A 27,888-nucleotide genomic window follows, 5' to 3' on the forward strand; every position below is an offset into this window, starting at 1 on the left:
TTTAAAATATCTTTAATGGTTCAGTTGGTATAGGATTTGGAAGCATTAAGTCAAGACATGGTCAGCAGCCATACAAAACAAAACCAACTAATCAATGTCGACTGAGAGGAAAACAAAATACAAAAGCAACACAAAAAAAACCTAAAAAAAAAAGAAAAAGAAAAAAAAAAGACAATTAGGCAACGACAGGTCATCACAGTAAAAAGATACATCGATCCTAGTCAAACTCAACAGCATGCTGAAAATCAAAACCAATAGCAAGTTCAACGATGGTCACACACACTCACACACACACACACACACACACACTTAAACACACAGACTCAAGCACACAGACATTCATCCACAACTTGATCGAAGGCTGTAGAACAACCCTGATAGGTAAAATGTACAGTAAGACGCCTTTTAGAGAGAGAGAGAGAAAAACAATGCATAGACAAATAAAGAATGTTTTAAAACAAAAGTAAACATAAAAAGACAAACGTCTTTGTCATAGGCGGACAGCGTGATAGATCTGTTGGCTGATTACATCGCAATGATTGCTGAGGACATTCAAACAGAAGTTATTGCCAACAACAAATCATGGATAACACTTTACCCATATAAAACATGATTTTTTTTTTTTCTGAAACATTTTAAAAGAGCGAGTAGCTTCCACAAACGTCAAGAATGTACAAACAATGGTCAATGTGCTGAGGCGTCAAAGATCCTCGGCTCCACGTGAATGAACATTATAAACCACGAAGCAGACATGCTTGGCTTCAAAACATTACGTTACAATTATCTTTAAGTTATACAAGTTAACAAACTGTACGTAAAACACATTAAATATTGAGCATGTCACTAGAAAAACATGTCGGTTGTTAACAAATATCCATTTGAGCTATTCCAGTTGAGTCAATTACCACAGAGAAGGTATTTTTGAAATCTGTGAAAGAATAAAAACATGGTTACAAAGTTTTATTTTATCCATTGAACCAAACATAGAATCTCTGTGCTAAATATCAAAATGTATTTTTTGCAAATATCCCATTGATAATAGTGCAAGAGATACAGTACAGTCAGAAATAGCACACAGCTCTGATGTTTGGCTTCACGTGTTTCGCTACAGGTAGTTAAGAATTAGAGTTTGTGTGATTTTTTTTTAGTGTGAACGAAGAGCAAACTGCTGATGGCATTAAACTATCTACTGGTTCTCCATCTTTAACGATGCTTTCGAGGAAGTCAATTCAGTAAACAATAAATTACAACTACAGCTCGTCTCTTATCAATTTTTCTTAAATCATTATGTTAATTTTATCTTACAGATAAAAAAAAAACAACAAAATAAACAATTGGCACAGTCAATTCATTATTGTATTTTCCCCGACTATCTGTACAATAAAAAAAGGTTTTACATGACACAATAACCCAAAACCAGTGTGTGTTTGGGGGGAGAATGTGTACACCTGTGTTTCATGTGATTACGTCTGCTAGTGTCTTTAAGTCTTACGCGTTTCCCCGAGAGGAAAGCAGTGTTGCACTCTCAACAGCCTATGGTTCAAAATAAAGCAGCAGAAGAACGAGAGGGGCCTCATTTATAAAACTGTGCGCAGAGAAAAACCGCGTGTTCAGAAATACCTTCACCTTAACGCCTTGAGCTGATGAGGCCATTCACCTCGTCATCCTGCCCTGTTAACTCCCAGAATTCAACGTGAATGATTAACGACTGGCCTGGTGTGTTAATACACACATCAATCAGTGCGTCATTCTCGTATTTGTACGTGAACAAAAGGTCAGACTGCAAATCCAAACAGAGACATGAGTGTAACCGTTTTGTGGGTGTATTTCCGGTTTGACTGATAAGAGAAAATCAGCAGCAGTGAGCGCTGTGTGATCAGAAAGTCAAATGATTTTAAAATAAAAAACTCAAACTTGATAACAAAAAAACATATAGCTGTATATTGGTAAAGAAAAAGAGCTACCAGAGCTCACTAGACTTGATTGAATCTGGGTCGAACAACTGACTTCCTGCTGCAAGAAGGTGATAAACAGGCCAGAATTTGATATAATGTGTGATTAATTGTCTGGGAAGAGATATTATTACATTAGATTTTATTCAACTACTTCATCTTCATGTCCAGTAGATGTGTTGACGCTCTCCAGAAACATCCCTGCGTGGGAGATGGTGTACCCGTCTTTCACGCCTTTTTTTTTATACACACGAAGCATCCATAAGTGAGGCCCCCGTGTGTGACAGAATACAAAAGCCTTTATAACACAACAGCTAAATCAAAAACAATTTCAGCCCCGTTAGGGTAAGCAGAAATAATTAAAAAATCTCTCCCCTAACACAATCGATCATCACACTCGCTGCTTGACCAAAACTATATTTCTCTTTGCTTCAATCAGCTGCTGACTGGTCACTTCCTCCGGTGACCACAGCAGATATAACACGTAACACTGCCTAACGCCTCAACACAGACAAAATAATACAAAACAAAACCAACCCACCCACAAAAAAAAGAAAAAAAAAAGAAACTACATTTGATATTTATCCACACAATCTGTGAGTGTTTTCACTGACTGCCTTGTTGCTGAGGCTTCAACCCACAGTGAAGCACTTGAGTGCATCTCAGGTAATGGTGTGCCAGCTTGTATGAGGAGGAGTCGGGGATGGAAGAGGCTGAGGGGGGGGGGAGCGAGGCAGCCACCTCCTGGTGTCTCTTCCCCTCCTCTTCGGACCCTCTCGGGCGCCCCCTCCTCTCCTGAGCTCATCAGTGTCGTGTTTGTGGAGTTTGGGTTGTTGTGGATCACGTGCGGGGCGGGATGGGGGCGGGGAGGGATGCAGTGGGGCGGATGAGGGGGGCCCAGGGTCACTGTCGCCGATCCTCCGTCTCTGACCGTGAGAACGCCATCACCACGTCCTCTGCACCTGAGAACCGACAGCAGAATGTCAGGGAGGCCCAGAACACAGAAACACAGAAAACAGAAAAACAGGAAACAGAAAACAATGCAACATCATTTCACACTCAATCCTGATACACCCCTTGGCCCTTCCACTTAGCCCGCATCCCGTTTTGGGGATAGAGGGGTAGGGCGAAGTGTAAGTGCTGCATGGCCCTCCAAATGGAGGTTTTTCAGAGGCACACTCCAAACTGAATGCTATGAGAAGGCATCAGCAAGATGGCTGCACAATCAACAAAAGGAATCCACAAATGAATCTGCTGCGTTAATAACCATACTGCTGATTTGTGCATGACGTCCTGCATTAGGACATATGTTGCTTGTTATTTCAAAGGGGAAGATTTCAACCAATGTCCCTTGTAACTCTGAGGAGGAAGGTGGCACTCAAAAAAAAAAATAAAAAAATAAATAAATAAAAAAAAGAAAAAAAAGAAATGGGATTGGGCCTGAGGAGGATTTAATTTCCTGTAACTGCTGTAGATGTTGTGAATGAAGGCTTTACAGGAGAATTAGTTCTGATCATATTGGTTTTAACAGACACCATCAGACCACCTCCACCCTGGCTTCTCTCCACTGACCCCTTGCTCAATCTGAAATTGATTTTAAAATTCTACTGATCACTTTTAAAGCACGTCAGGATGAGGGTTGACCCCATATGAGCCACCTCACAGCCTCAGATGCTCAGGTTAGGCCCTCATGAGTTGAAGCTTAAATCTAAAGGTGACTGTGCATTTGCCATCAGGGATTCTCGGCTTTGGAACGACGTGCCTGAGAAGACTCAGTGACTTTGTTTAAATCACTTCTCAACCCCATTTTATAGACTTGCTTTTATGTGATGTCGTTTTCTATTGTTGTCATTTTATTGGCTTTTTTGTCTCTATGTTTGTATTAATTGTAATTAATGTCATCTTCATTTTGTTTGACTTATGGTTATTATATTGTTTACTGAGTTTCTTGCTTTTGCGTTTCCTGTCAATGCACTTTGTAAACCCTTTTGTAAGGTGATATATAAATAAAGTTATTATTATGAAGTGTCACTGTTGATTTATTATAGAGGCAAAATCTGATTTACAATATAAACCAAACATCCAGACATACCAAATGTGTGAGTTCTTACTGACTGAAGACTTTTAATTTTAATGTGTCAAAGAGGACAAATCACGACATGATTTATAAATCAAATGCAAAGGTGACTTTAATAAGAAAAATGATATTGACTTTTATGACTAACTGAAAATGCCTTATCTCTCTGCCTGGCATTGATACTAGGTGTGACCTGCGATGACTGTTTCAGTCTACGAATACCAAGTAAACCAAACACTCACATTAACAGAAACACACCAAAGAATCTGCATTCAGATATATCCATAATAGTCTGGCATCAGCTACTGAAATGTCCATTAGATATTTCTTTTCTGCTCACATTTATTCTCCGTGGCATGTGAGACAACTGCAACACAATCTCTATCATGTACGGTGTGAGAGCAGGGATTGCTTCACTTCTGGACCAGGTTATTTACAAACAGGCCAATCAGCTGTATCCAAAAATGTCTGGGTTATTTGTCGTGCTACGTGCGCGCGTGCGCGCGCACACACACACACACACACACACACACACACACACACACACACACACACACACACACACACACACACACGGCTGTTCAGAGGGATCAAAGATCCATTTCCATTCATACTGCACAGCTTTTACGTCAGAATGCTGTTTGAATCACTGGAGCCCACTAAGTCTTCAACATGTTCTGAACTATTCACTCGTGATTGGATCACTCTGATTTTAAGTGTGACGTGAGCCAAGTTTACTACAGGTCATTGGATCCTGTCAGTATCCTGTAAATCCTATCAGTTATGACTATAAAGCCGAGAGGGAATACGCCGGCGTGAAAATCCTTTTGGTGCAAGAAGGTAATTCCATCTATTGCCGTGTTCACCTGTTGTGGAACGCCACCGCCTGCCATCACAGCACCCTGACGGGAGATACTGTAACACACAGAGTGGCCCGCTGACAGCAGCATCCTGCTCTGCCATGATAACACTTAGATCTGAGGCTTCAATGGCACTCAATCTCCTCTGCTGCTGCAGCTCAGACTGCGAGGCACAAGATTGTCTGTGAGTAAACAATACTAGATTCCAAGTGATGATATTAACCTCACTAGACTGTGGAAGAAGAATCAATGGGCCCAAAGAAAAGAGACTGAAGCGATCTACGGCACACAAGGTCTGATTTCTTTCTCCTCCTTTTGTGCCCCTTTACCAAGTTAATGAGGACCGAGCGATAATTACAGTCTTGTACAGGCTGAGTCAACTAATGGACCCTGCCAGCCACACAATAAGACTTTGTCAGCTAGCTTTTGTTTAACAAGGAATCACTCATTAGTCTGTTGCCAACTGCGATTCATCAAGTCATTTGGGCCTGCCCACACCTGCTGAGGCAGTTTTTCTCTGATAAATGAATATACATTTTTTAATTCTATCTGAGTAAGATTTAATAAAATACACACTGCTCTTTCAGCGCCTCATATATCCAACTGTTCTTTCATGTAGGCCTCTTTTTTTGACAAGTTTTAATTTGAACAAATCAGTTTGCAGACCCTCTGAAACGACACAGTGAGAGAGAGAGAGAGAGAGACAGAGCTAAAAACGCTGCTGCCAGATGAAGTGGGAAAGTATTAAATTCTCTCTTGCACTGTCATGCTCGGCAGCCTGGTGAAATGCATTTGCTTCTTGGTAATGGAAGTAAATTGATTGCGAGACCACAAAGTACACGCAGCAACATCTCTAGTCTCCCCAAACCCTTAATTAAAAACAAAACACATCTCTAAAAGACGAGAGGGGAAAATGACAACTAATGTGTTGTAGCCTAAAGTAAGCATGAGAAATAAAAACATTTGACAAGCTCCGATCACATAAATATCATTAACACCAAGCTGCACACCTCTGCAGACGGTTTCATGCAGCACCTCATGCATGTCTGCTGAACAAAAATAAAAAAAAAACTCTTCACCACAGCCCTCAAGTGCTTGTTAGATTTAATTATTGTGGAGATATGAAAGTAGGCCAGGGAGGGACTGTGAGCTTCCACATGTATTTGGCACAAAGGGCGGACCCTTCTCATCAGACAGCACAGACCCTCCAAACAGAATTTGGTGTTTCATTTGGCTATCTCTACGGGGTAGAGAAATTAGCATGTTTCTGAGTTGCATTCAGGTCGTCGGGAGCTCGCTGAGATCAAGACTTCTGGGGGAGGGCGCCTTTTAATGTGAACTCCTCTTGAAAGCTCATTGGCCTACCAAATGAGGTTACGGCGAAGAAGATGCCGCACCATGAGAGGAGATCTAGACACAAGAGTGTTAAAAAAATATTGGCACAGACATGCTGTTCGACTTTAGTTAATAACATAGATCTCATCTGCTTTGAGACAGCATGGAGGATAATGATGCTCGAACAAGAGGCAATTATGTAACACCGCACACTCAGAAGCTTGACCTGAGAAACACTACTGCTGCTGAAGATGATGTTTCGGCGCAGGAACTCGCAACAGCACCCATTTATCACAATAAATGGCAGTCTGAATCATATTGTGGTTGTGTGAGGGAGTTCACTGTGTGTGACGGGCAGTTCAGACGAAGGACATGTCAGACGCTGTGCAACTTGAGCCGAGTGACCAGCAGAAATGCTCTCAAAATACATCCACAGAGTCAAATGGAGGGCTGCTGGGCTATATCTGTTTTACTTTTCCTGAGAGTCATGTGCGGACCTCGCCCTGCCACAAACACACACACACAGACACACACACGCACAAACAAGCTCTAGCCAACACAATGGAGACGTCAGGTCCCTTAAAGCTGTTGCCTAGCGACAGATAAAAATCAGACTGCAACAGTGGATGGCAGACAGCTTTTAGTTTGTCGGGATGCGGCTCTGTGTCCGGCCGTTCTCCGGCCCCTCCCTCCACTGTATACTGATCCCCACCCAGTCTGGTGGGGGTGAACAGAGTGGCTCCGGACGGTGGATTACATAAATAACAGCAACAACGTGCATGTCATCCAATTTATCCTCCATAAATACTTTGAGAGGAAGAAACGCCCCTTTCCAGGAAAAGAACAGAGGTTAAAGTAGAAGTATTTTGATTTTAAGTCAACAAATGTTTTTGTTTTCAAATAGTAAAAAAAAGCCATGTCTCAAATTCAGATATGTGCCGTCACAATACTGTGTGTTTATTGTGCTTAAACATTTATTCTATAGGCTGAGTGGCTAAAAAAATTGGGTAACTGAGAATAGATTAGTGAAAAAATAAGTTGCAGCCCTCGCTTCTTCCCACGAATAGCAGCCAGAGTGGGAACATCCACGTTTTCACAAGCCAACAAAGTCTTTCTGAGAGACTGTGAATCAATATGTGGTTGAGAAAAGGTAGCCTGAAATTTGCTAAAAACACACTGAAACCTCTGTGGGTAGGAAAGCTGTGAACGTAACCCAAAGGGAATTTGTTTGAAGTTAAAGGCACTGTGCTGCGTCCCTCGTGTCCCTCCTCTCTGAATAAGCAGCAGAACAGCCATATGATGACTCTGGTGATGAAACACTGAGTTATTAGTCAGAGCGGCGGCATCATTCGAGGTCACGATCTGTGCGAGGTCAGCCGAGAGGATAAAGGCACGAGATCCCCCCACTGAAAGCAACAGCAGGGCCGGGTTAAGAAGCACGACACACAAGCGGGGAGTGTGAGTGAGTGTGTGTGTGTGTGTGTGTGTGTGTGTGTGTGTGGTCCAGCTCAACATGTTGACATCAACAAGCACAGTGGGTCTCCTTTTAGACATTTTTAAAAGAGTGATCTGCTATTTCAGTCACATAACTGCACACTGCGAGCAAATTATTCAGCTGTAAAGTGTCTTCAATTATCTCTTTCCTTTTAACTTAATTTTGACAGCACAAACATTATTTTATTTTTCCATTACTTTTCTGTTTCAGAGGGACATGTAAGCTCAGACCTCCATTGACTTCTGGACTGAAATAATGTTAAAAAAAATCAAGAGAATCTGTGAATTATAATGAGCTTCAGCCAAATGTTTATCATAATATTACAATTTGGAGATGTGTCCAAAAAAAGTTGGTCATATCATCAATTTAATTCTGTGTGATGTAGCTTTTTAACAGAAAAGGTGACCCTTACAAAAATCTAATTAAGTACAAAACACAAGCAAATGATTGATTTAAGACTCCAGTGAATGCCAGATTTGGGGAACAGTTTGTTCTCCACTTTACACTGTGATATTTCACAGATTTAACGAGCTTTGAAATTAGTTTGAAGCAGCAGCAAACAATTTTCTGAGTCATTTTTCTTTTCTAAATGGCTCTTTAAAAGATGGATTTAATGGAATCCACATTTTATAGGCCACATCCAGAAAGTAATTATCTTAGGAAGCAGATTTTTGGGGAGCAGGTCCAGAAGTTAAAATCAATTTGATTTGACTTTGGTTTTTTGTTTCAAAGCAAGCAGAGGTTATCAGAAAGAAATATCATTGGAAACAGTTGTTATAAAACTATCCTTTCACATGTTGTCTATACAGCCATACCTACTAACACGTTTGGGATAGAGATGAGAGTGTATATAAGAACAAAATCAAGCCTTTGTGTTTCAGTGAGTCAGGTAGACCTGGCACTTCATAAATCCGAGCCTCTGCCTCTGATTTATGCTGCAGCGACAAACAGGATAAAGTAAAAATCGATACCACTCTGCCCTGGCCTGAGTCGCCAAACAAAGGCGAGTCCTCGCTCTGTGTAACACGGCTTTCACTTGAAAAGGTTGGTTTAAGGATTGCGTTAGAGAAACAAGATCGCCTATTGTGCACATGGCTGTGGCAACGTTTGAAACAAGAAGCTATGTTTCTGTAAGAAGGAATGAGACCGACGGAGAGATATTGGAATATCACACTCTGGCTGTGTAATTAGCACTCCAGCTTGCCTCCAGGCCCCCTAATGACACCTGCTCCAATCTACTGATGCAGCACGTTGCAGCAGCAACACCAAAGCCCACAGGGAACCTAAGCTTTCCCGGGACAACTGAGGTTGCTATGGCAACCCCATCCACGTCTATCCTCTTTTGTTGAGGCCGAGAGACGTCCTTCTGGGGAGGAGTAAACTTTCCTTGTCAAGCCAGACAAGATAACAAGTCCTGAGACTGCTGGCTTTATGTGTGGCTCTGACAAACTGTATTGTTTAAAGTGACATGATGTCAGTCACAAAAAGCACTGAAGAGAGATAACGAGCTAGTTTAAGGGGGAAACAACAGTCCGATTGTAAAGACTAAACTTCAGTAATACAAATACTATTCTGTAACTGCTGTGCCGTGGGGAAACATAGTTATTATTCAGTATTACCCAAAAAGGACCAATTTACACACACATTCACACTTCATTTCCAATCACAATAACGCCATTTAAACACAGCATACAAGCTCCTGCTCGCCCATCATCCTCCGCTCCTCTGCGGTGCTAAAATTCAGCTACATCAAGGTATTTCAGGGAGAAAGCTGAATGAGAAAAGAGCGCCAGCGCCTTTGGCAGAGAATTCCTCTTTGGCCTGATTAAAATTGCAAAACAAAATTCTGTATTTGCATGTATGGTAATCAGCCAATTAAAAACTATCTGAAATGCAAATTGTGTGACCCATAGACTTAAAAGAAATATGAGCGGCAACCCCCGAGCTCGTTTTCTCTTGTTTCTTACAGGGAGGACCCAGAATAACATTTGACAGCTGAGCAGAGTCGGAGGGAGCGATACAGGGTTTGAGCAACACTTCCAATCAGTGCCATCACACGTGATGAAGGATGACAACATCTCTGGATAGATCAGACTGCAACACCTACAGATTTGTTTTCTTATCAGAATATGCTGAAGCTGACAGCAGCGATGATGTTGTTCATTTGCCACATAAGCTTTTTATGTGCTTTCACACCTACACCTCTATTTAACATTTCCTGAATACAGCCCGGCCTTTACTTAGACTGATCAATACCTGTGTCTCCACAACGCCATTGTGCCCCCATCGCCCTCTAAGCATGCTGCCACTCGATCAATGAGGCCATGTCTGTCACATGACACTGTCACCGAGACCCCTTAAGGACGCTGTTATCGGAACATCTTGCATCAGCATGTTAAAACAATCCTCTGTTTCACACTGCTGGAAATTGTGGCTGAAAAATCTTTTTGGTTGGAGCCATTTGAGCTCTAATGGTGGCTCCACTGCTAATAACAGCCTAAATATTTCTCTACTTTGACAACACTCAAACAACTCCTGTTGTATATGGAGCGATAAAAGATTCAATAAACCATTTAAGGGACAATTCACCCCAAAAATCCACATTTTTCCTCTCATCTGTAGTGTTATTTGTCAGTCTAGATTGTTTTGGTGAGAGTTACTGTGTGTTAAAGATATCGGCCGTAGAGATGCCCTCTCTTTAATATAATGGAACTAGATGGCATTTGGCTTGTGGTGCTCGAAGAAAAAAACAACAACAAAACAAAAAAACATTCAATAGCAATGTCTCTTTCTAGAAATCATGGCCCAGTTACTCAAGATAATCCACAGACCTTGTTGTGAGCAGTTTCATCGAGGAACTATTTTCTTTCTATCAAACTACACCCACCAACCGAATCACTGTGCAGAGGGAAGTGTGCATACTGCTAGCTCACCCAGCACCACTGAGCTAGCTAATGTTACAGCTCAGCCGAGGAGGACGCCATTAATATTTGTATAAGTTCATGAGTAGATGCATGCTTCCTTCTACACTGTAATATGGTTGGTAGGTGTAGTACGGCAGAAAGAAAATAGTTCCTACATGAAACTGCTCACAACAAGGTCTGTGGATTATCTCGTTAACCACGTCATGATTTCTGGAAAGACACATTGCTGTGGAGTTTTTCAAATGCATTTTTTTTGGTGCTTTACAGGGTTCCCACACATTTTCACTGACAAAATTTCAAAATTTTTCTGTGACTTTTCAAGGACCCATGATATTTCTTTTTCTAGCGAAAGTTGTCTGGTGTTTTTTAAACATTTACTAACTATTCAGCTAGCTGGCATACATGAAGTGAGAGACGGAACATGGAAAGAAAATGAAGAAACATTAGAGCTACGTTACCTTGCCAGCTATGGAAAATAAATTTGACTTGATGTTACGTCCAGTGGAAGGTTATCCACTGAAGATTACCGCACCAAAGTCCTTACACACAACAACATTCCTTGACTTTTTCAAAACTTTCAACGATTTTTAATAATTCGATTACTTTCCAGGCCTGGAATGGAAAACTTTTCCAGGTTTTTCGTGACCATAGGAACCTTGACTTTAAGCACCACAAGCTAGGTGAAACCTCGTTCTATTATATTAGAGAGAAAGCAGACATCTCTATGGCCAATAAATCCAACACTTGGCAACTCACACCAAAACTATCTAGACTAGATTAATAGCACTACAGGTAAGAGAGAAAATATGTATTTTTGATTTTGGGGTGAACTGTCCCTTTGAAAGGAGGGGGGTGAAAAGTATTATATGAGGAGCTGAAAGGGGTGAGTCATCCACTCAAAATTATTACTTTTCAAAACATCAAGCTGAGCAGCAATGATACAAAACGGTATGCTTTTTATCACCAAACCAATATTTTGCTATTTCCATCATAAGCCTGTGAAGGAGAGGAGGCTGGCTTTTGAAAGCAGCTTCATCAAATGGTATCAAAAAGCAATGTGGAGTTAATATCCACAGATCAAACTAGACAGACACTTTTCAAAAAAACAACATTTTAACTCAGAACAAAATGGTAGATGTTATTCTTTGAAATTGTCTTTCTCACAATTGAAAAAATAAAATGGACTGAAGCGACCAGACCAGTGTGAGGTCTGAAGGTGGAACTGCTGCGAGTAGATACATCAATGATACAAGACCAGACAAACAACCTTTGCCTGGAAATCTGCTGGCTGGTCACAGAAAGTGTCTGTCTGGCTGCTGCGATGGTCAGCTGGGACACACAATACTACCGCTGCATACGGAAAAGGTCATTATAATGAAGTGAGAACAGACTGAACCACAGAGAGCATATCCTCATTTACCCCTGCACTCCAGTACAATAAACACACTGAAATCCAGTAAACTGTGAACGTCTTTGGACAAAAATGTTTGAACATAAACACACAATTACCTATATTCTGAAGAGCGATCAAATGAAGTCTTACTTTGTAATATTTCACACTTGTTATGTGTGCTTGAAGTCTGTGCTTCTGTAACATTACATTTAAGTGGCACAATGACTGTGCAAGTTGCTAAGCAATAAAACGCTTCCTTTCATCCATTCCCCTTATTACCAAGCCTAAATGAGATCAAATAGTGGACTTCCCTCTTCACTCCACCTCAGAGGATCCCAAATGTGCTGATACCTACAAACTGCTGTCCTTCAGCGCTGAATATTTAAAAGTGATTAACTCTCAGCTATCTCCACGATGCCTAATCACAGTACTTTGGAGAAGATGTACACCACAAATTATTTATTGGCACACAGGGGGAGGTGGCAGGCTGCCAAATGACACTAAACGTGTCTGTTTTTGTGATGTATAATGCATACTCGGAGCACCTTTCACCAGTCAGATTCCTCCATAATTAATGAGGCTCTTCTTTGCAGTATTGACAGCACGGACATGGAGTCCTGTATCTACTAAAGGGCATGAAGTCAGAGACTGAAGACAGTTAGTCTGTGCTTGTTTAAACCAATCGAAAACATCCTTCATAAATTAATGAGTGAACATCAGTTTTTGGTGTAGCACTTTTTAAGACATGACACCATCGTTCCTATCTGATGCAATGCTTAATGTTCTGCTGCTTGATGAAGAAACACCCTGTAATAATACAATCTACACTGCCCATGATGCAATAAGCCACATTAAAATTCGGACGATGCATCCCTTATTGCAGAAAGAGGCTGAATTTAACAAAAAATGTGACGATGCAGTTTTAATGCCCTGCAGGTTGAAGCAAAGATAATAAGAAACACCAAAAAGACAAAGTCACTGCGCCTTTTACTTGCCTTTCTTAACACCCTGTATAATCATAAACCTAATCCTTCCCCGACACAGAGAATCACATATTTATCCATTCAAACAATGCTGATTGTTTCCTTGCAGAGAAAGGACACCGACAAGGAGACATAACTCTTCACTGTAGGTAGAGTGTCGCAGGCAATTTTCCTGACTTAACGCTCCCCGGAGGGACCAATATCATAAAGGACAAAGCGAGGCCTGGGACTCGGCAGGTTTACCACAGGAAGACAGCGGGGCTCCTATCTGACAGATGTGTTTAGGCTGAGCCTGGAAAGCAGCTGATAAGTCTACTTACAGAAAATATAAAGATAAAAAAAAAACATCTGAAACAATTTGCTGCTGCTTTCTCAGGTAACTGCAGTGCCTCTCCACACATACACTCACAGTTTTAAATCATCTAGCGCCCTCTTGTGCCTTTGAAACGTGTTAAAAACTGTGGAGGTGACATAGACAGCTCAACATTGCCCTCTGGTGCCATGAAAAAGCATGACCATAATATGCAAAGTCAAATTACAGGGTAAACCTCTTTACAAGTCTCCTAACAACCATTATGAGCAGTGATTTGCTTTATCTTATAAACACATCAATATCTGATCTCTGAATAGGCCTCGTGGGAGAAGAGGCGGTGAAAGCAGCAATGCACTCACGCTGAGGGTGAGTCATTGGGTTCCAGTCAGCCACAGTGTTTGCTGTCTGAGTAATCTCACAGTGCTGGTGGGCCACTGAGTCAGCCTCAGTGCTCAGTCAGGGAACCCGTTAGGCCTGCTGGGGTTAAGGACTCAAGAGGAGCGACGAGTGTGTGTGTGGAGGGATTTTCCCTTGTTTTCTGTCTGGGCAAAGTAACCCTTCTGTGACATGTGAGGGTGGTGTTTATAAGCTCATGTAAATGTGTTTCATAAACGCCTTCTATCCTTCAAACACCTAAATATCAACTATATAAAATTCAACTATTGTCGTGCACAGAAAAAGGTGATGAATCACACTTAACACTCAAACAAAAATTTGATTAAACGGAGATTAAAAATTCAAACTATTCTAACACTGGCTGGATGACTACACTTAAAATGCGTGTGTGGGTGTGCTCAAGTCACAGCCTTACCCTGGTCTATGTTGTGCTGTGGTAGCTGGCTCATCTGACTGTGGACCACACCTGCGTAATTTCGGAGAAAAGCCTCTTCACTGGGCGTAAGCTGTAGAGGAGTAAACAGAGTTTTACATTTCAAGTTAATAAATGAGGACAAGGAGAATGCATGTTTTTCTCTGATTAGTTAAAGGTCCAGTGTGTAGGATTAAGTGACATCTAGCAGTGAGGTCGTAGAACGGAAACTTCTCCCGTGTTCGAAACGTGTAGGAGAACTACAGCGGTCGAACTTGAAAATGCAAATGGCCCCACCTAGAGAAAATGGTGGACTCCATGCAAGAGAACCCATTCTGTACATAGATTTAAACAGCCCAATCTAAGGTAACCAAAACACAATTCTTATTTTCAGGTGATATATGAACAAATAAAAATAGTTATGAATGTTATATCCCGTGTCTGTTAGATGACTCTAAATCCTACACACACTGGACCTTTAAATCAAAGTTCAATCATAACAATTCACCCATAGGTAGGCATGTGACATTTTTGGATCTGCAAAACTTAAAGTTTTTCTATGATCTCCTGCTCTCCCTTTATGTTCTCTCTTAGTATCACAGAAATATTTGACAATTCAGCCCATCAGAAAGTGAAAGAGTCGTTTTAAAGACCAGAGAAAATGTGATTTTACTGCAGTGATAACGTTCACAAATTGAGTCTTTCAGTCACTGAAAGTGGAGCATCTTATAATGTTGTCTCTTGGTAACAAGTGTCTCAGCTTGTTTGTTGCCTGGAAACAGACATCTCATTGTAGAAAAATCTAAATCACAGCAACAGACCTATGGAAATGTGTTAGGAATGGTTTTACATATGACCTACACAGACAAAAGTGACCGAGTGATTTCACCAGCTTTCAGCCATGTGATTACAGTATCAGATGTTTTTAATTAATTTCCTATAATTGATCAGATAACACTTGTGCACTCTGGAGCTCATGTGCGCACAGACTGAGCATTTACAGCATCAAAGTTACACATACAATCAGATGATGGAGCAGGTCAGGCAATGATGTCCCATTACAAAGTTGCCACTGTAGCCTGCAACTGTAGATTTTGCTGTCTGAAATGACGACCATCATAAACTGATTTTATCAGCTGCAGCTATTAAAAATTATTTCTGTGCATTGCCCAAATCCCAAAATGAAACTGTGCGAGCTGGAACAAGATTGTGGACTGAGTACTGCTGCTGTTCAAAAGGACCATCGGAGTGATGAGTGGAAGATGTGATGTCTTTCTGACTTTTTGCTTTCTTCTTCTTCTTCCACAGAGGTCTAAAAATAAAGATGTGGCATATACACACTCATTTTCCACTATTAAATCTGCAAATCTCTTACAAAGAACAGTTTGAAGAACAAGTGTGCATAATGTGCTTGTCCTGTAAGCTCGTAATCGTTTAGAATTATGAGCTTTAGAATAGTCAGGTTTTTTTGTTCTCCAGAGGCTGCAAGTTAGCTCATCTCTGCTCAATCCCTCCACACTGTCAAAAGGTATTTAGAATTCACTGCCTGATTTCTTGTCACTACCTGAGCTGAAAGAAAACATCACTGGAGCTGCTATCTGCTTTGCCTGATGCAAACATACAAATTCAGAGACATACAGCCTGCCCTCTGTACCCACCGCTCCACCCGAATAGACATTACTCCACATTAAAGCATGAACATCTCGGATGGTGGTCTTTAATAAACAGTAAAAATAAATGGTATGCTCTAACAACCATACTTTGTGCATTTCTTTTCATAGCATGCCTCTAAAGCTTCTGCTGCTTCTGATTCAACATGGTAATGATGCTGTCTGGTCTTGATGACCAAGTTGTCAAGGCTTCCCAGGGGCAGATGTCATTATGAGATTGTGGGTGTTTTTACATCTGTGCTATTTGGTCTGTGTTAACTAGGGATGCACTGATTTATCAGCTGAACATCAGTATTAGTTGATATTCAGCTTGTTGACTACCATCAGCATATCTGCAAATAAGATGACATTCACTGATGACAGTGAACGATGTTTTTCTGTTGTGTCACATTAATTTTGTGCAGACTAAAAAGCAGGGCTCGAGACTAATGGCACCAAACTTAAATAAATGAGCAGGTATAAAAAAAACCCCGAATGTTTAATGACTGTTTGCTAAATGGGCTCTGTGATCTCAGAGTTGTGACGAGATGGCTTGTAGGTTAGCAGCCAGTGTCCAGTGCTCCAAGGGACAATAAACACAGATCTTCTCTGGAGCGCCTTTAGGACAAAAGGACGCAGTAAACTCACTATCATCGCATCAGGGGACACACCCGATTCTCTCCATGATAATGCTACATTCATTGTGAACAATGAGTCCATGTTAATATCAGCAGGAGAGCTTGTTATGTTAATGTTGGCTTTAAGTCGCCTGTGGCCACTACTAACAGCTCACAGAGGTTGCATTGAGCTACATTTTGATGTGTTTAAGCTCTATTCAGTAAAAATTAGTATTAGACAAAGACAAATTATAACATCATCATGATGTGTTCAAATGTAATCTTGTAAAATTCAGTTTTGGGCAAGAAACTTGAATAAATAGTTGTTTAAATGAGAAATGTGTTGATGTTTTCACAGCAATATAAAATAGATATCAGAGAGGGAATTATGATTATTTATATATATATATATATATATATATATATATATATATATATATATATGTTAAAAAGGCTTTTGAAGCAGTTTTTCAAAAAAAATGTTTTTCATGTGAAAGGTTATACTTAAGGTTGTTTCATAAATGAATTATCTTAACACAGAGCATTTTTTTTTATAGTTTACGTTTCTTTTTTTTTGCCTGGCACACAAATGGAAATAAATAACGACAAAAACAAAATAAACAACAATATAAAAACACTGGTATCAGCTATCTGACAAAATGCTATTTTAAAGGATAAAAATGGTATCAGGCCAGAATTTCACAATTGGTGCATCCCTAGTTTTAACCAAACCTTGGAGTGTTTCGTCAGATAGTTTATTTTTTTTTGGGCTGGTGTGAAAATTGTCAGTCAACTCTGGTGCAGAACAACCAACTGAACTGAGACTACCTGAAAGGGTGGGTCTCCGTCTGCTATCAGGTGGACTCAGGTGCAGTTTGTTTGTGGTGCGATAACAGCAAAACAACCACAGGATTTTATGATAGCAGACATGAGATTTTAGAATGATTTCAAAAACTAAATTACCAATAAATCCTTCTGCTGTTTGTGAAATATGTCAGGGATCATATAATTAATATTTATATGTATATAACCTGTTTATGCATTTGGTAACCTTGCTAACTTGTATGCATGTCAGTGTGGGTATTTTATCTGATCAAGAGGTTGTAAGCTGTTAAAACTGCTGTGTTCGTATCCAACTTTATGTGGGCTACTTTGTTGGTTTATTAAAGTCCATTAAAAAGTGTGTCAGCAATAACACAGTAATTAGGCCTGACGTACATGTGATCAACCTGCAGTGTAATAATACTAATAATAGGTTATTTCTATGTGAAACCTAAGAACATAAATATACACATTAGAAGCATTTAAGTACTGCATTAATTTCTGTAAGATCCAGAATTTGATTTTCCTTTGTGAGTGCTGATGATGCATGGATGACAATTGCCAAAACTGTCCATTCATAGAGTAAGTGCTCTGTCTGTATAACTTCATGTTCACCCTCTTTTTGTTTGCAAAAAGTCAGTGTGAGCAGGAACTAAAATAAAATGCAACAATGCAGCACTTCTTTCCCTTGGTCTGGACCAAATGAACGGAACTGCAGGTGTGATGGCACCCTAAAGATACCACAGTGTGCATGAGCTGGACAACAGGCAGCGCTAGAACTTTCACTTCTTAATCTGTAAAATGTGAGTACCCAAATCTAAAATGTCACATGATCATAGCTTGTGTTAGTCAGGACACTGCACTTACATTTGATCCCATTTTCTTTAGCATGAGCAGGACCCGCACTTTCTGTTGGATGTACATGTCTTCAGGAGACTTCCCCGGGGCCTCCTCGCGGTTCATCCCCCCTGCTCCTGTAGCTCTGGACACACAAACAAATCCACGTTACACAAGACCTGTGAAAAACCACAGCTATGCAAACACTCACAGTGTTATTAGAAGTTAAAAATACTGAAACACTGTGTTGTTTCAGCCACGCTATCTGACAGGCCATAAAGTGACAGTCAGTTTTTGATTGTGAACACTCACCACTGCAGGCTTGAAAAGCTATAATAGCTACATAATGATTTTACTCTTTAGTGTTTGTATTCTTCTGTCTAACTACAGCATTTCATGAGTTCAATACTGAATACAACTCATACAAAAGCTTTTTAAACAAAACACTGGTAGCTATTGTATCAGGCATGTAATGCTTGGCAGTATTTTGACGTTAAGGATCTTATATAGTCGGTCGCATTGAGCTAACACCCACTATTATATTCCCATTATAACAACATATAAGACTGACTGTGTTTCAATTCTCAATGTTTTTCTAACCTACCGCACCAGGCTGCAACTAGATGTCTCACTATTACGGTAAATAATACAGACTGCAGTCTGTGTGATAAGCACTTCACACATATAAAATCCAAACAGTGGCGATATTAGAAGTCAGAGGCCTTGTCTCAGTGCAGTCACAGTGCAGGTTTGGCACTTCACAGCATGAATGGCTGTCATTAATATTGCATGGCAGTTTTCACACAGATCTCGCCCCTGCCTGCTCCTTCCATCTCCTATTCTCCGTCTAACTAATGACCTATTTTCTCTGTCAGTCTGCAGAGATGCAAAATATAGGCAAAGGGGGGAGAAAAGGGGGAGGGAAAAGAAGGCGATAAAAGGAGCTGCCAAAGCTAATGCGGATGACAGAAAAGGGATAGGTTCCGCTGTGATAGCACACATACACATCAAGGTCGGCTGTTGTCGCATTAGATCTCCGTTATAACACACCAACAAGACGAGGCATACATCGTGGCTTGAGATGCAGCCTAAATTTGCTAATTGAAAAACCTTAAAGATGGAATTATTCACAGAAAAGAGAAAAAAATAAATCTTTTAAAGGATAAATCTGGTCTGAAAAATAAGATTTAATGGAGAGAATATCAGTATGCAAGTCAGGATTTGTTCTCCCCAAAGAATCTTTCATAAAAAGCCTACGGGAGCCGCAGTGACTATGATAGTTCTGGCAATTTATTTTGGCCTCTTATCTATACAAAGGACCACTAATGCATGTTGACAGGCCGTTTGATGTGGGGTTATATTTAATTGAGGAGCTGGCTCGCCGTCCCCACTTCCCAGAGCCCGGAGGGGGGAGAAGGATGAATGGGGCACCGTTGGCCATTGGCTGGCACTTGGGTGCAACTGTGAGCGTGTGGATTCATCCAGATCAGAGCAGCTGGAGACCATGCTCCTGGCTATAGTCCTTATAATTATACCAACCTTTGGTGGCCGTTTACTGCACGCAAAATATCACTTGACTTTGTCTTCTGGTTTTCAGCTATACAGAGTGGTCACAGGACACTGAGCGAGGGGAAGATGAATGCATTAGTTTTTCACTTCCACCTGGGCGTCAGGCGCAGTCTAATTGGAGAGCCACAGAAGTCTCAAAGCAAGACAGGCATGAAAAGATGGAGAGCTCAGTTGCTCGGTACATCGGCTTCAGGGAGGCTGTTGGTGGCGAGGGTGAAGGGGGTGTCTTCGTATCAGCAGCAGCGACACGTTTGATCAAGTCTCCAAGCTCCTCGCGCCAGACAAATAGAAGAGCTAAGACTCCAGGCAGAGAGACCCACCAGTGAGACGACATGCAGAATGAAGCGTGATACAAACTCAGCAGCACCAGCCGGCGTGCATCAGAAGCTCGCTGGGAATAAAACGGTCACTGCGTGTGGGTGAATAAAGAGTAGAGAGTGACTGGAGAGGACGGTGTTACTCTGACTGCCAAAAGGTGTCGTCTTGTCTTGAGATTTGTATAAAAGACGAGGGTGATACAACAAACATCCATTAATATTCAGGCATATTTTGAGACTTGACAACTTAACCATTTTCGTGTCTGCTGCTGCACAAAAGGCCGATATAGTCCACATTCATCATCTGTATAAATAGGCCTGCTGCTTTCATGACTGAGGCATTTCTGATCCTCTGATGTGCGCGTTTGAAGTTTGAAAACTGGCCATATTTAGTACCATCTCTGCCCAGGCTGCTGACTGTTTTGAGGACTGCAATTTGTATTTTTACCAGCCTGAAAAAAAACATTTTGTCTTATCCCACTTTCACAGCGTATCTGCTATAAGAAGAACACACACAGCGTGTGAAATCCCATAGGGAGAATCTGTAGGAGGTAGAAACAACGCGGAATTGTAAATAAGGGTAATCGGTGATGTCTCTCTGTTATCATGACATGTTTGTGAGTCACTTTGGGCTGGAAGGGGCAGAAAGACAAATTTGTAATTGACTATTTTAGGCAGCAGAGTCGCTACATAGCTGGAATCATTACAGTTCTGGTACTCAGTGAACTGGACGACATCATGTTTACAACAGTGATTAACATTGTGCATATGATTATGTAATGGGTAGTTTCATCCGTGCAATCCTGCTGAACAAACTAGCTTTCCAACCATGTTTATAATTCCAACAATGCGCCAGATGGTACTCGGCTGCCTGGCATACAATGCCTGGCTGCCATGGACTTAACCTCTAAATAATGGCTTCCTGCATATCACTGCTGGATTACAACATTTTAAACACACCGGGACAAGATAAAGTCCAGTTTAACATGATTTTTAAGCCAAATATCACAAACTGTATGTCCTCATAGGCAGCTGTGTTATCAGAGTCTGCCTGTATTTTAAAATATTTGACTATGAATGCTGCAACTTAATATTTTCCTTCTGGATTAATGTTTTTTATGACTCACTTCCTTTTGATGAGGTACAAAAAATAGTGAAAAATGCAATTATATAAAGTCCCCAGGGCCTAATATTTTCATAAAACACTGAAAAAATGTCCCTTGCAGATACTGTTGTCACAATACTGGAATTTCTAATTTTGATACAACACCTTGAAAAATATTGAAAGTCAATACCATTTTCAATACCACATGGCAAAACTGACATTGAGGGCATTCAAGTTTTTTTTTATTAAAAGATAAATATAACAAGGCTATAACATAACAATGACAACTTTTCTTTTTTTGGTTAGTAGCAGAGAACAGCAAACAGCTGCAGTAAACCTTACTAATATGTTAGGGGTGGGAATCACCAGTGGATCCATGATATGATATCATCACGATACTTAAGTCACCACACAATATTATTGCAATTTTAAATATTTTGCGATATGCCGAGTATTGCCATAAAAAAGATTGTGATATATTGTGAATTATTACCTTTTTTTAAGTGTAAATTATGTCCCCAAAGGAGAACTTTGTCAACATCTGTTTTATCTAATGAGATTAAGTTTTCAGTCTGTTCATCTCACTTCAGCCTTTTTTTTCAGCAAAATGTATGTGGTGGACTGAAAAAGCAAATGATTGTGTTATTCTAGTAGGCTAATTTGTATGTCATATTAATAATTTTTACAAGAAAAAAACTGATACTTAGCACCGTGTGACAATACGATATTGCTGCACAAAAATATCACAATGTTGTGCTGTATCAATTTTTCCCCCACCACTAACAATAACAGAGGGAGTACTGAAACCGTTTCAAATATATAGAATCAATAGGCCTATGTATTGATACATTATTGATATTTTTGACAACACAACTTGCATGTTGCCAAAGCACAAGGTGTCATCTAAAAATTGCTTGTTATGTCTGATAAGTGGTCTAAGACCCACAAATATCGAATATAAAATGATGAAAACAAGTAAATCCTCATATCCCAGAAGCTGAAACAGCAAATATTTGGGATTTTTTTGCACAACAAAATGACTTAAACAACTAGTACATTATTCATTTTCTATCTCCCCTAATCAATTAATCAACTAATCCTTTAGCACTACACAAACTGCTGTTTTTGGCAACATTACCTGGTAAATCTAGCCCTCCAAAACATCCAGTTTTCTATAACACAAATTGCAGACTGACCAAGAAATTCAAATAGTGACACAGTTTTTGTGCAAAATGCCTTAACATTTCTTCAAGCTGTGTTCTGATTAAGCAAACTCTTCTATTTAAAGAGATCAGTGTGTGAATTACATGTTTGCCGCTTTGTAACAACCGAATCCATTCTAGACCACTGCTTGACAGTTTAGACATAACCTGCTCTTTGTATGATACCTGAACTATCTGACGCATCCATTTTCAACAAGGCTGCTTAAAAAAAAAAAAAGAAAAATAATTCTTATACAATGATTGATTTAATCAGGATGCAGTGACAAAAAGGAAGATTACAAGTGACACAACTCTCCTAAAAACCTATAAATAGTGTTCTGGGAAAAAAACTGCCTACTTGGGTCACTCTAGCATTATTCTGACATACATACTCTCCTGTGTAACATGTCTTAAGTCGTTTCAAGGACCACAATGAGGATCCTGTCAGACTCCTTTGTGTGTGCCTGATGTTAGGTTCTCGAGGTGGGCTGGCTCAACACTAATCCCTCGGGGGATGCTCAGCCAGCCTCAGACGCATGAGGCTAATATTCCAGACGTAATCAAAGGCTTTCTTTAATGCTGATCTAGGCCTAATCCCCCACCCCCTCCTCACCCCCGTCCCTGTCCGCGTTGGGCTCTTGTCAGTGTTGTGATGTTGGTTCGAGCTGAGACATCGAGCCCCTCTAGGCAGCCCAGCTAACCACAGCATCACAGATACTGAACTGCGAAATCTAAAAGAAACACAACAACATGAGGACCAGCTTTAAATCTCCACTCTGTACACATGGTACTGGTATGACACATAGGAAATATATAGCTGTGATGCTGAGGTGTATTTTTACTGCACCCACATTAACAGTTCTGCTTTACAGTAGTTCAGCCTTGTGCAACTGGCAACCATTTTTAGAAATTAGCAGCTAATTCTGGGCTTTTACTAAGGAGTTTTTTGTGGTAATTTTCTCTTTTTATTGATAGTACATCTTAAAGATAGACAGAAAAGATGGGAGTGACAGGAGGGATGACATGCAGCAAAGGGCTGTAGGTCAGAATCAAACCTGGGTTGCTCCAAAGGTGTACTCGGGCCGGGGACCACTTTTTAACATATAAAAAACAGGGACAGCAAACAAGAGTGCACTCCCCACAAAAATATTATTTTAGTATCTGTTGCATTGATTTTACTCAAATATATATGTTCAATCAGAACTGAAACCAGATAATACTTCATGTGACAACACTGCACTGGCATTGGTGCATTTACTCGTGTGCACACAGGCATCTTTTTTTTAGAGACAACAGCAAAGCAAATTCAGTTGTTTAACTGTGGAGTGACATGTTCAACTAATCTGTCAACATCAAAAACTCATGTGCAAATTGAGTCAACTGACAAATAACTAGATAAACCTGAACAAATAGATAAGATCAAATAAATGATATAATCAGATAAAACGCAAACTACAAATAATTTTGTTCGGTTACTGAAACAAAAGGTTTTAAATCTTATTTTATGCCCCATTTTAATAAGCTGACACATATCAGCATGGTATCTTAATTACTCAAAATATAAGGTGACTAAAAATGGCAACCATATTTTCAGTTTTGGCAAACAAAAGCTGAAGCATTGGTTGCTCCTCTGGAAACCGCTTTTTAAAGTTAGTTAGATAGAAGATAAACACATGCAAAGTCAGAGGACAGCATGAAGCTTCAAATATGTTAAACAAACATGGAGAAGTTGCTGCAATGTTATTTCTACCACTAAAACAAGTTTAAAATTTAATGAAGAGAAAGATTTCTCTTTGATAACATCTGGGGTCGAAATGTGCCGTTTAAAAAGAGCAAAGCTCTCAAATCATATTGTGATGTAGAATATCTGCTGTGTTATCCTCAGTGTGTACAACAAGCACTGCAAACTTTCATACAGCCACTGCACGTGATTGCAAATTACACATTCAGTAATGCCACTTAAAAAATAAAGAGAACCCTATTCATTGCATGGTCTCTGCATTCCAGATTTCTTATGTACACTTGTGTATCAGTGCCCATTAGTGTCTCTGAGAAACAAAAACATGGAGGAGACTTCTCAAGAGCGTTTCAACACTGTGACCGGGCCACACAGTGCAGTCAGCGAGGATCTGCTGCCAGAGATTACAGTATGCAATGTGATAGGGCCCTCACATTTGCTGAGGGTCATGAAGGCCAGAGGCTGCCAAAGTGCACCAGCCCAGTCACACATGGCCCGTTCCACTTGTAAAGCTTGTTATTGGCTGCAGAATTAGCTGTGTGCATAGTGCACAATGTCTGACTGTTTGAGAAATCTAATTCCTCCAGCAAGCAGAAAAACAAGAAACAGGAGTCTGAGCTGAACAAATTAAGTTTAGTTTTACACGAATGCCGCTAAAAGCCTGAACTCCACAAGACCCCGGGAGGTTAATAGCCTCTGTAGACAGCAAAAAGCGAGAAGGTGAAATAACTAAAATTCAATCATGAGCTGCTCTGACATCCCAAGCAAATGTGTGAGAAACTTAAGTAGGCTAGAAGCCTGGTGTGGCTGCCAGCTGAGCTGCCAACAACCTGGCCTGGTTCTGCAGAGCAGCTGTGCCACTGCAGGTACACACACTCGCGCACACATGCTCTCTCCTAATGATGGCTAACGGTGTCACAAAACCTTTTAAAACAACTAGTGGTCAAATTGATATCAGGACAGACACACACTCAACACTACAGTTCAGCAAAATCCTCACTTTATCTTGGGACTTTTTAAGTAAAATTGTCATAATATATATAAGTATAAAAAAGACTGGGCTGCAACTATTGATTATTCTGACTTCCAATTAATCTGTCACTTACTTACTTGAGTTAAACGGTCAATAATTTACTTTATAAAATGGCTGCGATTAGTGAAAAATGACCCAAAGGTTCCCAAAGTCTTCATGTCATGTGTTGTCATAGCCAACAGTCCAAAATTCAAAGATGCTACATTTATACTGATGTAAAGAAATCCTATATACTACATTTCTGACAAATTATTTCGAAGTGATGTCAGCACAGTCGTCCAACAAAACAGCTTCTACCCATCTGAACCTGCAGGAAACATATTGAAAACCCTTTGACCAGCCGTGCACCCCGCAGACTGACTCCCTCTGCATTGGGGCAGCTTGGGGTCCCGAAACAGCGTGGGCCAAACGGGCAGACACTGCAGGCCAGAAAGGTTCTGGCTTGGACCTACTGGATGTCTGCATGCTGCCTTTGTGTGAAGCCATCTCCTCACATGTACAGTGCCCACAACAATGGCTACAGTATTTGGGGACAATGGTGATGAACTGGATTGTGAAAACATGATTGATAAGTAGGTCATGTCTTGTTGTCACCACGTGAGGCATGAACTCAAACAATCCTGCTCAACTGTATGGGCTTAGTTCATAGCTGGGTTTCTGGGTGTGCTTAACTGTCCTTCGACTATTTCTGTGCCACATTAAGGTGATGCTCAGACCTACAGATAGTGAGTTACAGTAGGCAGGAGATGACATTTGGCACGTTTATACCCTTTGTCACTGGGAAACTTTTCCTAGATCGTAAAAAAGCATTTTCCCATTATTTAGCTTCAAGCAGGCTACAAATAGTAACTTGTATATTTGTAATACTACTGCAGTTCAATTAAGAACTTGTATGAACATTTTTAGTAAAAACATTTAACAAGATTCAGGCAACCTCATCATGCAAATGTTTCCACGATACCATATCTGATGCACCCAGTTTTTCACAGACCGTGCTATGTAACATAATTAAATCTAGTCTATGATCTCAGAACATCTTAGCACACTCCTCAGGATCCCTCAAAGGAATTGAAACAGAAGCTGCTGCCTTAAGCTGGTCCCTTGGGGGTGCGGCTGCAAGATTTCAAACGCACCAACATCAAGGCAGGGAATGAAATTCTGAAAGTTATAGGACCTATGTGCTTGGAACAATACAATGCATTTCAAATGTGCAGGATACCACGCACAACAGACAAAGAACTGCGAACAGAAAAAAAATGGCTGTGCTTTCAAGTTTTAATCTTAAGAACGGTCAAAAAGACTTGGTGGTCATCCAGAAGACTCTGTCATCTGGACTGGGTGCAGCCACGAATGGATCCAAGCAGCTCTGGTATCATCGTGTCAGGCCACAACAGGCCACAACGTGGGCTGAGTTAATGCTGACGGGCTGACAAGTGTGTGTGCCAAACACAGAGCAGGAGGTTGTGAGATGACCCAGCCCTCCCTCCCAAACTCCGCTTGCAGGCAGCTGATGAGGATCCCTCGGGGCTCGAGCAGCCGCTGAACAGCACCTGCCCTGACTGAGAGGAGGCGAGGGAAGCGAGGCCAGGGGTCCTAATCTCTCTCCAGAATCCATCCAGTTGGGGGAATGTGCAAACTAAGGCGGGCTTGACATACTGTGGTCTATGACCAACGCTGCTAGTTGCCAGGAGGATTCAGAGCGCTCGCCTGTGGCCAAGCCCTGATACCCACTGGCTGCAGCACTCATCAATGCCCCGCTACCGGCAGGGTGCCAGCTGCACCACTCAAAGGGTTGTCAGCTATCTGACATGTGGGGGAAAGCAGACACTGTAAAAGGCAGCGTGGCACAATGCATCCATGGGTGGCATGGTCCAAAAATAGAAGAGCAATGAAGGAGTTATGTGAAAAGAAAACTTGAGCATGAAAACCACACTGAAAGAAAGTGACCACACTGTACAGCAGCTTAGCAGCATTTTAAATGCTCTCAGAGAGTGAGCATTGATTTGGCTGACTGGGAGGTGATGGGACAAATGGGTATGGCATATGTACATGCAGCTAAACTTCTATCACGATGTCCTTATTGAAGATACGTTAGGAGTAAAGTTAACATTACAGCCGTTGGTACAAGTAACTAACGTTAACGGGTGTCTGCATAACGTACACTCACGTTAGCCGAGATTTATGAGTTTTCGGTAGTTTCCTTCAAAGTCAAACTCTGACTGAAAAATAACAGCAAACAAAAACGCCTGAACGCACCAACCTGAAACAATAAAGACTGGTTTCCTGAGAGGTGGACACACATGACTGTGAGCGGATCTTGTTATCATGTTGCGGGACGCAGACCGTTCAAACTGTAGCAGCGCTCTTAGCTAGCAAGCAGCCAGCCTCCACCGCATTTTCGACATGAACCTTTATCAACATCCGTCGTGGAAAAAAACATATGAACGGTACTCTCACTGACTCTACAAGTCGCGTTCATTTTAACTTGATAATCATTTAATGTAGTCCCCACGGAACCCGCGCTACCTCTGGCAAAGCAGCCAATGCTAACCAGCCAAGCTAGCTCGCTAGCATGCCCGAGACAAAAGCCTGAATGAAGTTCCTATGGGTGCAAACACCATCCAGGTACCGCTGCTCTGCCAGAAGTGTGAACGCCGGGAATCACTCGCATGTATCGTTTCAGAAACCCCTGACAATGTGCGCCTCGTCAACGAAACGAGACATATGAGCTTACCCCTCCTGGTCCAGCTTTTCTTTCTTCTGTGCTCAGTTTGAATGGTGTGTTGTTGTAGGAGGGCGTCCTGTTCCGGGGTCACATCCCTCCAGTCGGCAGAGCTTCGGCGAACTGACTCAACGCAG

At 41.0% G+C, this 27,888-nt stretch overlaps 1 protein-coding gene across 1 annotated transcript; it reads right to left on the reverse strand.

Annotated features, from left to right (window-relative positions):
- ctnnbip1 (catenin, beta interacting protein 1) lies at positions 1-27,888 on the reverse strand. The gene is made up of 4 exons (XM_049581939.1): positions 27,764-27,888; positions 18,096-18,210; positions 14,144-14,234; positions 1-2,914 (listed from the first exon to the last, which is right to left on the reverse strand). The coding sequence occupies exons 2-4, from the start codon at positions 18,189-18,191 to the stop codon at positions 2,856-2,858; spliced, it is 246 nt and encodes an 81-aa protein (XP_049437896.1). The 5' UTR covers positions 18,192-18,210; positions 27,764-27,888; the 3' UTR covers positions 1-2,855.

Source organism: Epinephelus fuscoguttatus, linkage group LG7, assembly GCF_011397635.1.
Source record: "Epinephelus fuscoguttatus linkage group LG7, E.fuscoguttatus.final_Chr_v1".
Taxonomy (NCBI): domain Eukaryota; kingdom Metazoa; phylum Chordata; class Actinopteri; order Perciformes; family Serranidae; genus Epinephelus; species Epinephelus fuscoguttatus.